Source organism: Lagenorhynchus albirostris, chromosome 2 (genome assembly GCF_949774975.1).
Source record: "Lagenorhynchus albirostris chromosome 2, mLagAlb1.1, whole genome shotgun sequence".
Classification (NCBI taxonomy): Eukaryota; Metazoa; Chordata; class Mammalia; order Artiodactyla; family Delphinidae; genus Lagenorhynchus; species Lagenorhynchus albirostris.
Genome location: NC_083096.1, coordinates 4773093 through 4791243, shown reverse-complemented (window position 1 = coordinate 4791243; position 18151 = coordinate 4773093). Strand labels below are relative to the sequence as shown.

At 39.9% G+C, this 18151-nt stretch overlaps 1 protein-coding gene across 3 annotated transcripts in view; it reads right to left on the bottom strand.

The window, feature by feature from the left end:
* The window catches only part of DENND1B (DENN domain containing 1B), a 260094-nt gene that overhangs the window by 78512 nt on the left and 163431 nt on the right, over positions 1–18151 (bottom strand). For all 3 annotated transcript variants that reach the window (XM_060126905.1, XM_060126890.1, XM_060126894.1), the window contains one exon: positions 17503–17628. In XM_060126905.1, coding sequence (XP_059982888.1) covers positions 17503–17628 — 126 coding nt within the window. The remainder of the gene's footprint in view (positions 1–17502; positions 17629–18151) is intronic.

Sequence of the window (18151 nt, the reverse complement as noted above, 5' to 3'; positions counted from 1 at the left end):
AGGGTGCAGAGAGCGGGGGTGAAAGTCTCCAGGGAGAAGGGGTGGGAGCAAAGTCTACCGACTCTTCCTCAAGAGTTGTGCGTAACTAGTCATCAGCCAATGTGAACTGCCTGGAAGAACTCTGTCCTCACTAATCTTGTAGCAATTGCCTGCAATCTGTCAGGAGAAGGGGCAGAGAAAGCTCAGACGTGCTGCCTGCCCCCCTCCTTGATAACAACCATCACGGTAAAATCTTCCAACTGAACCTTTAATTGATCAACAGTTTGTTCACTAAGAATCTCAATGATTACGAAGAAGACAAAGCCCTGACACATCTTAGAATTTTCTCACAGGGGAAAGAAAAATAAGGCTTGTTTAACAATGCTGTAAAGTTTTATGTATTAATACACAAGAGTCTCAATTGCTGTCATCCTTGGGGTGTATCCTGTGGAACAGATTCTTTTCAATCCAAGTCAAATTGGATGGCGTGGTAAGAAGGAACTCTGCTTAGGATCTTCTGGTTTATTTATGACCTGATGAAAAATCAGGATTAGGACTGAGTAGTTTCTCAAAAACTGTCTTGTTCCAAGTAAGGTGACTACATACCCAGTGTTGCGTGCTGAATTCCCAGTTTAGGCCTGCAGTATGGAAGGTTTAATCTGGGGGCATCTGTGGCTTCACAGAGGAAATCTAAGCTGGTTTTGAAAACGAATGGAAGCTTTATGAAACACAGACAGAAAAGACAGTCTTGAGAGAGGACAGACGTGGACAAAACGTGGGTAGTGTGTTTGGGGTGGGTGTGAATTAGAGAAAGCACCAAAGTGGGATAATAAGAGGTTGGCTGAGCCCTAGTGGCTACTGGACATGGGTTACAGAGAGTACCAGAGGGAAAGGGTAGGTTGAGCCATCCTGGAAAAGGCCTGAGCCACATTCTAAGACATTGGCTATCTCCTTGAAGGCCTCAAGCGGCTCAAAGAAGCGTGTGTACGTGTTTTGGAATGGAGAGCGCATAGGCAAGAGGAAATAATGGTACAAAATAAATCAGGCAAGAAAAGACAAACTAGGCAGCAGACAGGAAGAAACAGCACTGACTCTTATTACCTAACATTTATAGGGGCACCTATGACTACACTAACAGTAATAACAGCAGCTAATGACTGCATAATACTTATTATGTGCCAGGCACTGTGGTAGGGCACTTTACACATATTAACTCACATGAACCTCAAGCTTATTATCATCATATTCTACACATGATTAAACTAAAACAAAGTTTAAGTCAGTTGCTCAAGACTGCACAGCACTGTAATTGTTAGAGGCAGGATTCACTCTATGCTCTCAGCCTCCAAATGATCCCATTTCCGGGTATCCAAGACTATATGAAATGTTTTATTTATTCCACATCATGTAATCTGTAGAAGTACAATAAGCTGTGGTAATTATTACATTTTACAGATGAGGAAGCTGAGGCTTAGAAAGTTTAAGTAGATTAACCCAGGTTGTGAGAGTTTGAAGTTGATGTGGTTAATTACGCTACTAAACATTTCATGGCAAAATCAACAGGACTTGTTTATCAACTGACACACAGCAGTGGTTCTCAAAGAGTGGTCCAGGGACTCTGTGACCTTTTCATAGGGTCTGCAACACTAAAACTATTTTCATAATAGTGCTAAGATGTTATTTGCCCTTTCACTTTCATTTTCTCGCGAGATCCGACTGAGTTTTCCAGAGGCTTCATAATTTGCAATACTGCAACAGAATGAAAGCAGAATCAAACGTGAGAATCCAGCCAGCTTCTTTTAAGCTGGGTAGTAAAGAGATTTGGAAAAATGTAAAACAGTGCCATTCTTCTGACCAAATTTTTTGTTTAGAAATAGACTTATTTTTCATGAAAACATGTATTATGTTAAGCTTAGTAGGTTTGTGTTTTTACCTTTCCATTTTTAAAAATTATTTTTTCTCCTTCCTTTTTTATTGGTTTGTATTGTTTTGAAATAAATTATCAATAATAACTATTTAAAATATATTCAGTTTTCATTTCTAATATGGTAAATAGTGATAGATAGACCCGACATAAACAAAAGTTCTTTGATGTCCTTGATAATTTTTAGTAGTATAAAGACATTCAGAGGGCTTCCCTGGTGGCGCAGTGGTTCGGAGTCCACCTGCTGATGCAGGGGACGCGGGTTCGTGCCCTGGTCCGGGAGGATCCCACATGCCGGGAGCGGCTGGGTCCATGAGCCATGGCCGCTGAGCCTGCGTGTCCAGAGCCTGTGCTCCGCAATGGGAGGGGCCACAGCAGTGAGAGGCCCGCGTACCGCAAAAACAAAAAAACTAAAAAAGACTAGGAATACAGAACAAAAACCAGGTTTAATAAGAATCTGGCAAAATCAATTGTGGCTAGTGTCTCGGCTTGGGCTCTAAGCCAAGCCTGAGACAGGGATTCTTGTTCAAGTGATTTGCTGGCGGAGAATTCTCAGGAAATAGGTACTAAGGGGACCAGGATACGGCAGGGAAAAAGGACAGGCAAGAATGTTGGTTTCATCTGGAGATCAGCTTCAGACTGAACCCATGGAAAAGTACTAATCGTGTGGCAGAGTCCATCCAGTCTTGAGGCAAGGCCAGTTTCCTACTTCCTGTGTGGGTCAGTCACTGAACCTGGGCCTCTCGGTGGGAGGGGCGGAGGTGAAGGTGAGATGCCTGGAAGGCCCTGCCCATTTAGCTAAGGGCAATTTTCCTCTGAAAATAACACCAGCCGGTACAGCCTGGGGAGGGCCTCTAGGACAGTGAAGGCCGCCTGAAGGTACAGTAACACAAGCTAGAAAGTCAAGCTTGGAACATGTGCTGTTTAACCTATATTTAGGAAATAGCTGCACAGAGCTAGGTATTCAAGTTAAGCGGATCACCCTACTGAGGGACAAAGATTGATGCAACTGAGAAATACTCATCTATAATCTAATTAATTTCTTAAAATTCTACAGCTCATTGACAGAAAAGTAAGTAAATAAATATATAGTTCAGTGGAGACACAGAATAATCAGGTAGAAATATTAAAAGGTGGAAAAGAAAAAATCTTCATGGGAAAATTCTGACATGACGGTAAAGCAACTGACTCTTTTGCTCATGGAGCAGTCATGAGGCAACAGAAAGGAATCAAAATCAAAATTGCTGCAACTGGAATGTCAAACAAAGGAGCGTGGAAGGATGTAAGAAAAATATGATGCATCGTAGAGTAGGAATGAAGTTCTTATTACAGAGAAGAGAACCAGACTTTCCAGAAAGGAACCACCAGCACACTGCTCACCATCACATTTAAGTATGTCAGTCAACAAACACATTCTAAGGATGAATCAACAACACACCAGCACTCTACGATGAGGACCCATTGACAATAGTAAAAACACCAAAGTTCACACTGATTTACCTTTTAAAACATAAAAAGCAGAGCAGAGTCATGATTATCCACAGAACAATGTCACTCGCAGTCACTTGTATAATGACTAATGATTGGGAAGAAAAAGGGTGCCACCCCTGCAGGGTGCCAGGAAGTGCAAGTCACTCCTACCTGACGGCATTTAAGTTACTCAGAACTGCCCTCCACTGGCATCAATCTGGCCCATACGGACCACGGGATTTACCTCTAGAAGTAAATCTCCATCCTCCGGATATCCAGAGACATTTGTATCTTTCTTTTAGCACTCATTTTCTGCACTGTATTAAATGTACATCTTTGCATTCCCTGTAGCACCCAACACAGTACCTTGTGTCTTTTGTGTTCAATAAATATCCACTAGTTAACTATCTGAATTATTTTTATAAGATAATTAAGGCACAGGTAAGATATGGATGAAATGGAGCTGTTTTTCCTACCCTATTACTATGTTCAGCTTCAGAGAAGTTATTGTTATTGAATTAATATAACACTTTAGTTTAGTTTATTTTTAAGAATAGATGTGTTTAAAGTTCTAGACTATTCTCCAGGGTGGGAAACTTTGCAAGAGCAAGAAAATACTTAAAACATAGACTAGATCTTTATGCTTTAAGAATGTGTATGACTTAGCAAAAGTTCATATTGATAAAAAAAAAAGGAAGGTGTCAGGAAGAATGCTACTGTACAAAAATGTGAAGTAAAATCCAAAGCATCAACATAGTACTTATTCAGTTCCTTAGCACACGTGCACGTAATATGTAATGTCACTGTTTCATAAGGAGTATAAACAAACTAAGCAAAAATGTCTGCATAATGACGGCATATTTACATTTTTAAATTCTCTGAAAGATTTGGCTACCAGTTGTCTCGTGGGAATATTAAAATATAGTTAGGTTCTCATAGAAAACAGTAATAAAGATTTTTCAGGCTATGTAGCACCTGTCTTCCAAGTGTCCCAATGCTATTATTATGGCATATCTACTCTCAGTTTAGTGACCACGAAAACAATGCTGCTTTAATTGCTGAGAATCGTTCGTGAAAAGTCACATGTTCACATCATAAACTTTAGTCATTAATAAAAATCTTCTCTTATGTACATATTATTACAGGAGTGTATCCTAAGTTATTAGATCTGTCTTGAAAAAACATAGCTCTCAATGTTCCACTGGCCTGTGATTCAGCAAGTTAAGATGGGAAAAGAAATTGATTTTGTTTTTAGGGACAGCTGCTTCTAGCACTTTGGATAAACAAGAGCACTTTAAAAGATCAATAGATTTATGTATTAATTTTATACATACTATGATAAAATACATTTCTCTTCCCCACAATTTAAGGACAAACATCCTCTATTCTCATGACACATATTACCAGTGATATACAGATGGAACCCTTACTAGCCAAGTCCCCAGTTCTCCCTGCCCCATACTAGTTGGGCAATATTTTTACATTTTTGCTAAAAAATTAAGCAAAATTCCCTCTCTACTAGTTTAAAAAAAAAAAAAAAGAGCGGAAAGAGAGTGCAACCATATTCCATCTGAAAGCCAAATACCAAATACTTCTTCTGTAGAAACCATCTTGAGGTCAAAAGGTACTCAAGGTTGGGTAATAAGATGAGTGGGTACCTCACATGCTTTGGGAACCACACCACTGCGAGGGGTGAGTACATAAACTGTCCAACTCGGATTTTGAAGTCTCTAACAAGTTAGCAGTTACAAATTTGTTAAATGGAAGCTTTAAGGCAAAGATTTAGTGATTGGCCACCTAAATTATGGATGTCAATCCTGTACTTAAATTGCTTGAACTTAATCACAAAATATAACTCTCTGATAATGTTTTAAAGGAACATAATCCAAAAAATGTCTGAAGGACAGCTCTTGCTACTAGTCAAACAGGAGCCCAGATTACTAGCTAATCTTTATTTTAAAAAGAATTTCCTTTTTATCCATTAGCAAGGCTCACGGCAGCCCAGAAAAGCTTGGGTGTTTGAAAGTAATGATATCATCCTAAATATTCAAAGGAACAGACTTCAGCATTATCTCCATGCTCTTAGGGTAATAAAGTATATGCTTTTGAATATACTAAGCAATATTTTAACTCAGGCAAACATTTCTTTAGCATTAGCTGTTGGTCAAAAATTTGACTTTTATTTTTTAGTAGCTTGTGATACAAATGATACAGAGGTACAAATGATGACCCTTTATTGGTTATTTAGTGCAATCATTTAAAAGTATTCTCATGTTTACGGCAATGTTTTTCTTTTGGGGGGATCAGCAGAGGGTACTTTATTTTAGTTACGTTAAGGGAATTTTCCTTACCAAACTTACTACTTCTAAAATGTCATTTTTAATGATCACAGCTTAATGTACAGAGCATTAACTATATATACCAGGCACTGCTCCAGTAATTTACATATATGAACTCATTTTATCCTCTGAACAACCCAAGAAGTATTACTGTTTTTTTTTTTTTAAACACATGAGGAAACTAAAGCACTAAGAGGTTATTTGCCCAAAGTCATACAGCTAGTTAGCCACAGAATGAGGATTCAAGCTCTGTTTTAGACTCTGTGCCCATAGCACTTTTCTTCCATTTATTTAGCACATTAGCTTGATCTCCTGTTTTTGAGTTCTTAAAAAGTAGCTAACTTGCTGCTGGCTAAAATCCAAAACCAACAAAACACGCATTATTTTATTGAAATCACTTTCCAAAAATTTAAGGAGTTTTATAATTTTCTCTGTAATTAAGAGCAGGTACCACTTATTTGTCAATCATGCCAGTGTGTCATTCAGAGAGTGTAAATTAGGCACTAGGAGAAAAGTGAGAACATATTAAGCGTTGTCACTTAGACATTCTAAGTGCTTAATTTATAAAACAAGTTACTCTTTGGCAGTATTTGGCATGTGCATTTGAAAATGAATACTCAGATCATCCTGAGGGCTTTCCCTCACAACCCACAACCAACTGGTTCCCCAGTGCCACTGCAGAGGGTGCAGGGGGAAGAGGAAGAAGCAGTTTGAGTGGCGGCAGTCACCCCTCGTGGACAAAGCCATGCATGGAAATATATGGCATGAGTAACAAATTACTTCACAAACTTACATGGACTCTATGAGACGCCTATACCATCTGCACCTTTTGAGAAAATTCTTAAGGTTGTGTATTGTTTGTTCAGTCTTTACGTAAATGTATACGGAGTGTCTTCCATATATTTTCATTGAGAAGAAATGTAAGTTCAGAAAATTTATCTCAAGGAGTAGATGGCATGAGGAAGGAGGCCTAATGGAACGAAACACTCCACGTTGAAGCAGGACCGGGACCGTGGGAAGGACAGATCCAGATGCAGCCCCACTCGTCACCAGCTGGGGAACCTTAGTGGAGGTTTTTAAACTCTATGAGCATCACTTTTCTTACCTTTAAAATGAAAGGGGTAATATTTTGAGGCTTGTAAAGATTAAATGAAAGAGTTAATTCAAAGGGCCCATCAATGCCTGGCATCCAGTGGGCACTCAACAGTTATTATTGTAATAGCAATTAATACATTATTAATGTCTGGGAAAATAATAATGTAAGAACTACAATAAATAATATATTAAAAAGGGAAAAGAGGGCTTCCCTGGTGGTGCAGTGGTTGGGAGTCCACCTGCCGATGCAGGGGACACGGGTTCGTGCCTCGGTCCGGGAGGATCCCACATGCCACGGAGCGGCTGGGCCCGTGAGCCATGGCCGCTGAGCCTGCACATCCGGAGCCTGTGCTCCGCAACGGGAGAGGCCACAACAGTGAGAGGCCCGTGTACCGCAAAAAAAAAAAAAAAAAAAAAACTAGATTTTCAAGACCCTTGCAAATTGTCAGGCAGCACACCAAACTCTAAGGACACTCAAACTTTGCACAGAAGTGGTAGATGTTTAAAAAAAAAAAAAAAAAAGAGGGAAAAGAAATGTGTTAAGGAAAGTAAATATAATCAATTCACAGAAAGAAAGTGTCACTATAAACTACTGCTTCAAGGATCAGGAAAGAACTAGATGGCCATTAAAAGCTAGAAAGATAAAAGCACTGCCAGGAAGAAAGAACATTGTAAATAAGGGTTTGGAAGCCTGAGAAGCTTGGGACATTTAGAGCCTCAGGCAGAATTCTCTGAGTTGAGGTCAAAGTTTAGAAAAAAAATAAAGGAAGACACAGACCACCTGCCCATCACGAGGGCCTTGAACACCAGGCGAAGGCAGGGCCCTGAGACTCTGGTCCGTCACAGACCAATCAACAGGTTCAATTTTGTCAAACGTAAGGGAAATACTGGTTCAATTTTTGTGTGTGTATAAACAATCATGAAATTTCACAAAGTAATACCTAATTAAAGAATTCATATCCATTAAAAGCTATTTTGTAATATTTTCCTTTCCAATTGTACTCCAGTAGCTGGAGGATACCACTAAAATACATTTATGATGAAAAGAGACAAAACCATGAAATAACTGTAACTTCTAAACTTGGCTCTTTTTTTTTTTTACATCAATCAGAAAATATATCAAAGATATATGCCTGCTATATAAATGTCCAAAAAAAGAGTCCATGGTTATTTGTAAAGATAATACCTAAAACAACAAATATTTTATATACAATAAATAATTTTCCTTAAAAACTATTTATTTTGAAAATACATAGGAAAAAAATGTCCAAATACATTCAGTATACTTTAAAAATTGAGCTTTCATTCAAAGACTGAGTCAAAAGAAATGTGAAGGCATACAGAATGAAAATACCATCCCCCAACTCCCAGAAAGAACCAGCAGTAGAAAGGAAAGGAGAAAACATCAAACATAAAAAGGAAAAATGTAGATAAGTTAACAAATAAATTTATAAGCTGTGATCAATAAACAGGAAAGACGTTCTCTGACAAAATTATTTTCCCACAAATGCTGAGAATCTGGCTTTCACGATGTTTAAAAAACAAGTCAGTCATTGAAATCCTGTAACCCTACTATCTGCTCAATCAAGCTCAAAGAGGTAGAAAATCAGGGGGAAGGCGGAAGATGGAGGAAGAGTAAGACGCGGAGATCACCTTCCTCCCCACAGATACACCAGAAATACATCTACACGTGGAACAACTCCTACAGAACACCTACTGAAGGCTGGCAGAAGACCTCAGACCTCCCAAAAGGCAAGAAACTCCCCACGTACCTGGGTAGGGCAAAAGAAAAAACAGAGACAAAAGAATAGGGACGGCACCTGCACCAGTGGGAGGGAGCGGTGAAGGAGGAAAAGTTTCCACACTCTAGGAAGCCCCTTCGTGGGCGGAGACTGCGGGAGGCGGAGGGGGGAGCTTCGAAGCTGCGGAGGAGTGCACAGCAACGGGTGCGGAGGGCAAAGCGGGGAGATTCCCGCACAGAGGATCGGTGCCGACCGGCACTCACCAGCCCGAGAGGCTTGTCTGCTCACCCGCCGGGGCGGGCGGGGCTGCGAGCTGAGGCCGGAGCGCAGGGAGAGGACTGGGGTTGGCGGCTTGAACATAGCCTGAAGGGGTTAGTGCACCACAGCTAGCCGGGAGGGAGTCCGGGGAAAAGCCTGCACCTGCAGAAGAGGCAGGAGACTTTTCCTTCCCTCTTTGTTTCCTGGGGCGTGAGGAGAGGGGTTTAAGAACGCTGCTTAAAGGAACTCCAGAGACGGGCGCGAGCCGCGGCTAAAAGCGCGAACCCCAGAGACGGGCGCGAGCCGCGGCTGAAAGCGCGGACCCCAGAGACGGGCGCGAGCCGCGGCTGGAAGCGCGGAATCCAGAGACGGGCGCGAGCCGCGGCTGAAAGCGCGGACCCCAGAGGCGGGCGGGAGACGTTAAGGCTTCTGCTGCCGCCACCGAGGGGCCTGTGTGCGAGCACAGGTCACTCTCCACACCCCTCTTCCGCGGAGCCTGTGCAGCCCGCCACTGCCGGGTTCCCGGGATCCAGGGACAACTTCCCCGGGAGAGCGCACACCGCGCCTCAGGCTGGTGCAAAGTCACGCCGGCCTTTGCCACCGGAGGCCCGCCCCGCACTCTGTGCCCCTCCGTCCCCGCCGGCCTGAGTGCGCCAGAGCCCCCAATCAGCGGCTCTTTTAACCCCATCCTGTCTGAGCAAAAAACAGACGCCCTCCAGCGATCTACACGCAGTGGCAGGGCCAAATCCAAAGCTTAGCCCTGGGAGCTGTGAGAACAAAGAAGAGAAAGGGAAATCTCTCCCAGCAGCCTCAGAAGCAGCGGATTAAAGCTCCACAATCAACTTGATGTACCCTGCATCTGTGGAATACCTGAATAGACAACCAATCATCCCAAATTAAGGAAGTGGACTTTAGGAGCAAGATCTATGATTTTTTCCCCTTTCCTCTTTTTGTGAATGTGTATGTGTATGCTTCTGTGTGAGATCTTGTCTGTATAGTCTTGCTTCCACCATTTGTCCTAGGGTTCTATCCGTCCATGTTTTTTTTTTAATTTTTTTTCTTAATAATTAATTTTAATAACATTATACTTTACCTTCGTTCTTTCTTTCTTTCTTTCCGTCCTTCCTTCCCTCCTTTAGACAACGAATCATCCCAAATTGAGGAGGTGGTCTCTTACAGCAAGATTTAGGATTTTTCCCCATTTACCTCTTTTAGTGAGGGTGTATGTGTATGCTTCTGTGTAAGATTTTGTCTGTATAGCTTTGCTTCCAACATTTGTCCTAAGGTTCTTTCCGTCCCTTTTTTTTTTTTCTTTCTAAATAAGAAGTTTTTAATTCAATAACTTTATTATACTTTGTTTTATTTTTACTGTATCTTCTTTCTTTCTGTCTTTTTTCCTTCTTTCCCTCCTTCCTTCCTTCCTCCCTCCCTCCCTCCTTTCTTTCCTTCTTGCCTTCTTTCCTTCTTCGCTTCTTTCTTTCTTTCTTCCTTCCTTCCTACCCTCCTTTCCTTCTTTCTTTCCTCATACTTCTACTAATTCCCTCTACTTTTTCTCCCTTTTATCCTGAGCCTGTGGATGAAAAGCTTTTGGTGCTCCAGCCAGGAGGCAGGGCTCTGCCTCTGAGGTAGGACAGCCAACTTCAGGACACTGATCAACAAGAGACCTCCCAGCTCCACATAATATCAAACGGCAAAAATCTCCCAGAGACCTCCATCTTAACACCAGCACCCAGCTTCACTCAACGACCAGCAAGCCACAGTGCTGGAAAACCTATGCCAAACAACTAGCAAAACAGGAACACAACCCCACCCATTAGCAGAGAGGCTGCCTAAAATCATAATAAGGCCACAGACGCCCCCAAACACACCACCAGACGTGAACCTGCCCACTAGAGAGACAAGATCCAGCCTCATCCACCACAACACAGGCACTAGCCCCCTCCACCAGGAAGCCTACACAACCCACTGAACCAACCTTAGCCACTGGAGACAGACATCAAAAACAGGAGGAACTACAAACCTGCAGCCTGCAAAAAGGAGACCCCAAACACAGTAAGATAAGCAAAATGAGAAGACAGAAAAACACACAGCAGATAAAGGAGCAAGATAAAAATGCACCAGACCTAACAAATGAAGAGGAAATAGGCAGTCTACCTGAAAGAGAATTCAGAATAATGATAGTAAGGTGGATCCGAAATCTTGGAGATAGAATGGACAATAGATTGGACAAAATGCAAGAATCAGTTAACAAGGACCTAGAAGAACTAAAGATGAAACAAGCAACGATGAACAACACAATAAATGAAATTAAAAGTACTCTAGATGGGATCAATAGCAGAATAACTGAGGCAGAAGAACGGATAAGTGACCTGGAAGATAAAATAGTGGAAATAACTACTGCAGAGCAGAATAAAGAAAAAAGAATGAAAAGAACTGAGGACAGTCTCAGAGACCTCTGGGACAACATTAAACGCACCAACATTCGAATTATAGGGGTTCCAGAAGAAGAAGAGAAAAAGAAAGGGACTGAGAAAATATTTGAAGAGATTATAGTTGAAAACTTCCCTAATATGGGAAAGGAAATAGTTAATCAAGTCCAGGAAGCACAGAGAGTCCCATACAAGATAAATACAAGGAGAAATACGCCAAGACACATAGTAATCAAACTGTCAAAAATTAAATACAAAGAAAGCATATTAAAAGCAGCAAGGGAAAAACAACAAATAACACATAAGGGAATCCCCATAAGGTTAACAGCTGATCTCTCAGCAGAAACCCTACAAGCCAGAAGGGAGTGGCAGGACATACTGAAAGTGATGAAGGAGAAAAACATGCAGCCAAGACTACTCTACCCAGCAAGGATCTCATTCAGATTTGATGGAGAAATTAAAACCTTTACAGACAAGCAAAAGCTGAGAGAGTTCAGCACCACCAAACCAGCTTTACAACAAATGCTAAAGGATCTTCTCTAGGCAAGAAACACAAGAGAAGGAAAAGACCTATAATAACGAACCCAAAACAATTTAGAAAATGGGAATAGGAACATACATATCGATAATTACCTTAAATGTAAATGGACTAAATGCTCCCACCAAAAGACACAGATTAGCTGAATGGATACAAAAACAAGACCCTTATATATGCTGTCTACAAGAGACCCACTTCAGACCTAGAGACACATACAGACTGAAAGTAAGGGGATGGAAAAAGATATTCCATGCAAATGGAAGCCAAAAGAAAGCTGGAGTAGCAATTCTCATATCCGACAAAATAGACTTTAAAATAAGGACTATTAAAAGAGACAAAGAAGGACACTACATAATGATCAAGGGATCGATCCAAGAAGAAGATATAACAATTGTAAATATTTATGCACCCAACATAGGAGCACCTCAATACATTAGGCAAATACTAACAGCCATAAAAGGGGAAATCGACAGTAACACATTCATAGTAGGGGACTTAAACACCCCACTTTCACCCATGGACAGATCATCCAAAATGAAAATAAATAAGGAAACACAAGCTTTAAATGATACATTAAACGAGATGGAGTTAATTGATATTTATAGGACATTCCATCCAAAAACAACAGAATACACATTTTTCTCAAGTGCTCATGGAACATTCTCCAGGATAGATCATATCTTAGGTCACAAATCAAGCCTTGGTAAATTTAAGAAAATTGAAATTGTATCAAGTACCTTTTCTGACCACAACGCCATGAGACTAGATATCAATTACAGGAAAAGATCTGTAAAAAATACAAACACATGGAGGCTAAACAATACACTACTTAATAATGAAGAGATCACTGAAGAAATCAAAGAGGAAATCAAAACATACCTAGAAACAAATGACAATGGAGACACAACGACCCAAAACCTGTGGGATGCAGCAAAAGCAGTTCTAAGGGGGAAGTTTATAGCAATACAAGCCCACCTTAAGAAGCAGGAAACATCTCGAATAAACAACCTAACCTTGCACCTCAAGCAATTAGAGAAAGAAGAACAAAAAAACCCCAAAGCTAGCAGAAGGAAAGAAATCATAAAAATCAGATCAGAAATAAATGAAAAAGAAATGAAGGAAACAATAGCAAAGATCAATAAAACTAAAAGCTGGTTCTTTGAGAAGATAAACAAAATAGATAAACCACTAGCCAGACTCATCAAGAAAAAAAGGGAGAAGACTCAAATCAATAGAATTAGAAATGAAAAAGGAAAGGTAACAACTGACACTGCAGAGATAAAAGAGATCATGAGAGATTACTACAAGCAACTCTATGCCAATAAAATGGACAATCTGGAAGAAATGGACAAATTCTTAGAAATGCACAACCTGCCAAGACTGAATCAGGAAGAAATAGAAAATATGAACAGACCAATCACAAGCACTGAAATTGAAACTGTGATTAAAAATCTTCCAACAAAGAAAAGCCCAGGACCAGATGGCTTCACAGGCGAATTCTATCAAACATTTAGAGAAGAGCTAACACCTGTCCTTCTCAAACTCTTCCAAAATATAGCAGAGGGAGGACCACTCCCTAACTCCTTCTACGAGGCCACCATCACCTTGATACCAAAACCAGACAAGGATGTCACAAAGAAAGAAAACTACAGGCCAATATCACTGATGAACAGAGATGCAAAAATCCTCAACAAAATACTAGCAAACAGAATCCAACAGCACATTAAAAGGATCATACACCATGATCAAGTGGGGTTTATTCCAGGAATGCAAGGATTCTTCAATATACGCAAATCTATCAATGTGATAAACCATATTAACAAATTGAAGGAGAAAAACCATATGATCATCTCAATAGAAGCAGAGAAAGCTTTTGACAAAATTCAACACCCATTTATGATAAAAACCCTGCAGAAAGTAGGCATAGAGGGAACTTTCCTCAACATAATAAAGGCCATATATGACAAGCCCACAGCAAACATCATCCTCAATGGTGAAAAACTGAAAGCATTTCCACTAAGATCAGGAACAAGACAAGGTTGCCCACTCTCACCACTATTATTCAACATTGTTTTGGAAGTTTTAGCCACAGCAATCAGAGAAGAAAAGGAAATAAAAGGAATCCAAATCGGAAAAGAAGAAGTAAAGCTGTCACTGTTTGCAGATGACATGATACTATACGTAGAGAACCCTAAAGATGCTACCAGAAAACTACTAGAGCTAATCAATGAATTTGGTAAAGCGGCAGGATACAAAATTAATGCACAGAAATCTCTGGCATTCCTATATACTAATGATGAAAAATCTGAAAGTGAAATCAAGAAAACACTCCCATTTACCATTGCAACAAAAAGAATAAAATATCTAGGAATAAACCTACCTAAGGAGACAAAAGACCTGTATGCAGAAAATTATAAGACACTGATGAAAGAAATTAAAGATGATATAAATAGATGGAGAGATATACCATGTTCTTGGATTGGAAGAATCAACATTGTGAAAATGACTCTACTACCCAAAGCAATCTATAGATTCAATGCAATCCCTATCAAACTACCACTGGCATTTTTCACAGAACTAGAACAAAAAATTTCACAATTTGTATGGAAACACAAAAGACCCCGAATAGCCAAAGCAATCTTGAGAACGAAAGAAGGAACTGGAGGAATCAGGCTCCCTGACTTCAGACTATACTACAAAGCTACAGTCATCAAGACGGTATGGTACTGGCACAAAAACAGAAAGATAGATCAATGGAACAGGATAGAAAGCCCAGAGATAAACCCATGCACATATGGACACCTTATCTTTGATAAAGGTGGCAGTAATGTACAATGGAGAAAGGACAGCCTCTTCAATAAGTGGTGCTGGGAAAACTGGACAGGTACATGTAAAAGTATGAGATTAGATCACTCACTAACACCATACACAAAAATAAGCTCAAAATGGATTAAAGACCTAAATGTAAGGCCAGAAACTATCAAACTCTTAGAGGAAAACATAGGCAGAACACTCTATGACATAAATCAAAGCAAGATCCTTTCTGACCCACCTCCTAGAGTAATGGGAATAAAAACAAAAATAAACAAATGGGACCTAATGAAACTTCAAAGCTTTTGCACAGCAAAGGAAACCATAAACAAGACCAAAAGACAGCCCTCAGAATGGGAGAAAATATTTGCAAATGAAGCAACCGACAAAGGATTAATCTCCAAAATTTACAAGCAGCTCATGCAGCTCAATAACAAGAAAACAAACAACCCAATCCAAAAATGGGCAGAAGACCTAAATAGACATTTCTGCAAAGAAGATATACAGACTGCCAACAAACACATGAAAGAATGCTCAACATCACTAATCATTAGAGAAATGCAAATCAAAACTACAATGAGATATCATCTCACACCAGTCAGAATGGCCATCATCAAAAAATCTAGAAACAATAAATGCTGGAGAGGGTGTGGAGAAAAGGGAACCCTCTTACACTGTTGGTGGGAATGTAAATTGATACAGCCACTGTGGAGAACAGTATGGAGGTTCCTTAAAAAGCTACAAATAGAACTACCATATGACCCAGCAATCCCACTACTGGGCATATACCCTGAGAAAACCATAATTCAAAAAGAGACATGTACCAAAATGTTCATTGCAGCTCTATTTACAATAGCCCGGAGATGGAAACAACCTAAGTGCCCGTCATCGGATGAATGGATAAAGAAGATGTGGCACATATATACAATGGAATATTACTCAGCCATAAAAAGAAACAAAATTGAGCTATTTGTAATGAGGTGGATAGACCTAGAGTCTGTCATACAGAGTGAAGTAAGTCAGAAAGAGAGAGACAAATACCGTATGCTAACACATATATATGGAATTTAAGAAAAAAAATGTCATGAAAAACCTAGGGGTAAAGCAGGAATAAAGACGCAGACCTCTTAGAGAACGGACTTGAGGTTATGGGGAGGGGGAAGGGTGAGCTGTGACAGGGCGAGAGAGAGTCATGGGCATATACACACTAACAAACACAGTAAGGTAGATAGCTAGTGGGAAGCAGCCGCATGGCACAGGGATATTGGCTCGGTGCTTTGTGACAGCCTGGAGGGGTGGGATGGGGAGGGTGGGAGGGAGGGAGACGCAACAGGGAAGACATATGGGAACATATGTTTATGTATGACTGATTCACTTTGTTATAAAGCAGAAACTAACACACCATTGTAAAGCAATTATACCCCAATAAAGATGTAAAAAAAAAAAAAAGAGGTAGAAAATCAAGCTACAAAAACTATAGTAAGTAATTAATGTTCAAGATGGAATATTTTAATAATTTTAACCGTCACCTAACAACACTGATAATTTAAATCGTTTAAGAAAATTTTCTCTTCAATCTGCTTTCCTCAAATCTGAAGTCTTTTACAAATTTAAAAAGGAAAATGAAAAGAAAAATGTAGCTTATAGATTAAGTATTTAAATGCAGCAAACTAATTTTGTCTTTCAAACCCATTTTTCTGTTTCAATTGATGTTTACTAATTTTAACGACTATGCTCTACTGTAGTGTGGATGACTGGTTTCCAGTCTTGTAAAGAATGAGACCCTATCACCGTCAATAATTTTTGAAGACTCCCCCACGTGAGATACGTATACTCTGTACGGTACTATGAGTTCTATATAATGTTTTAAAATATACACACGTATTTCAAAAAGATCAGCATGCAAATTAGACCACATGCACTTTTCCAGAGACAGTAGCTGATCTGCCTAACTCAAGAACTCCTCAGAGGTACAAGAGCCACTGGGTGGGAACTACTAATTTAGAAGTCAGCTCGGAAAGCATATAACCCGTTCACATTTGTTTAGTGCTTCATGGCTTATGACAGGATTTACACACCAACCCTGAAAGGCAGACAGAGAAGGTATAAGAATTCTCACTTTACAAATAAGATGGAAGTCGAGTGAGACTAAAGAAATGGGTCGAGGTTACACAGCCTTAACAATGGTGAAGTATCCATTAGATAACAGGTCTTATTACTTATTACTAACTCAATACTTTTAATCCATTTATTCACCTGGTCATGAAAGGGCAGTGTAATCATTTTTGTAAAATCAGACTAACACGCTTAACCAATAATTCCGAGAGAAAAAGACATATTTTAATTTATACCTTTTTGGACCATCTAACAACTTGGGTTACAATTCTACATAATAATAATTTGGGGGTTATTAAAACAAGAAAGAAATGGCAAAGTGAGCTAGGATATGCTAAATAGAGAAGCCCACTTAGAAAAGTGTTATGAATTAGGAAGACAATAAATTTCCAAATGTTGCAAAATGTTCAAGTTCTAATATTTTTAAACTTTCACATTATACTTGTCATTTCTAAACTCTGATCTAATAAACCCAACTGTCCGGTTGATTTCTTAGTAATCCTAACAAGATTGGGTCGTTACTCTAAGATGTAGTAACACAACTCATTAATTAGTTACGAGTAAGAATTCCAATTTTAGAACAATAAACAAGGTGCTATGCAAGAGAATGTGGGAAATATTAACTCAGGGTTAGTTACTAAAAGAACGAAAACCATAAAGTCAAGAAACTGGAGGTGGAACATCATGTGTTAAAGCATATTATTTTGTATTTTCAAAAACCTTTACGATACTTTTTCGGGTGGGATATTAAAATGTTTCCACACAAGAGCACATTAAAACAGTGATGAAATAAAACGCTTACAGGTTTGTATCTCAGTGCATCTCTGTAGGATCCGAACAAAGCAGCCTGCGCCCTCAGGAAGGCCCTAGCCACTCCGTCCCCCGTAGCTGTAGACTGCTTCTTCAGTTTATTTTTCAGGGCCGAGACCTGCGGGACAGAGAAGAACCGTTAAATTCACACCTCAGAGATTGGTACAGCGAGGCACGAGCCCAATGGGCAGGCGGACCGCAGCGTGTGCAGGTCAGCCGGAGCCTCATCCTCTGCCTGACGGCTTATCTTCTAAGTCAGGGAGCACCTGCTGGTCTGTTAATTGAAAGGAAAGCAGGGGCCCACAGTAATGAGCTAATGCAAATTGGTCTGTGCTCTCTTTTTTTCCCAAGGCCTCTTGACATAAATAAGCTTTAATTATTTTACAGTAAACTGCGTGTGAGCCACTTTTCTGCAGATTTTTAGCAATTACAACATGTGTCTACTTGTTTGGAGATGAAGCAGGTTGGGTAGCGTTCGACCGCTTGCTAGTTAATTTTATTTTTTGGAAGCTTCGTTTGTATATATAAATAATTTTCCAGTCATTTGTCGAATAGTTTTCACCATTATTAGATAAAAAGAGGGGAGGGAAGTTAAGGTTACTGAGAACCTACCACAAGTGGGGAATTGTGTTGTGCTCGTT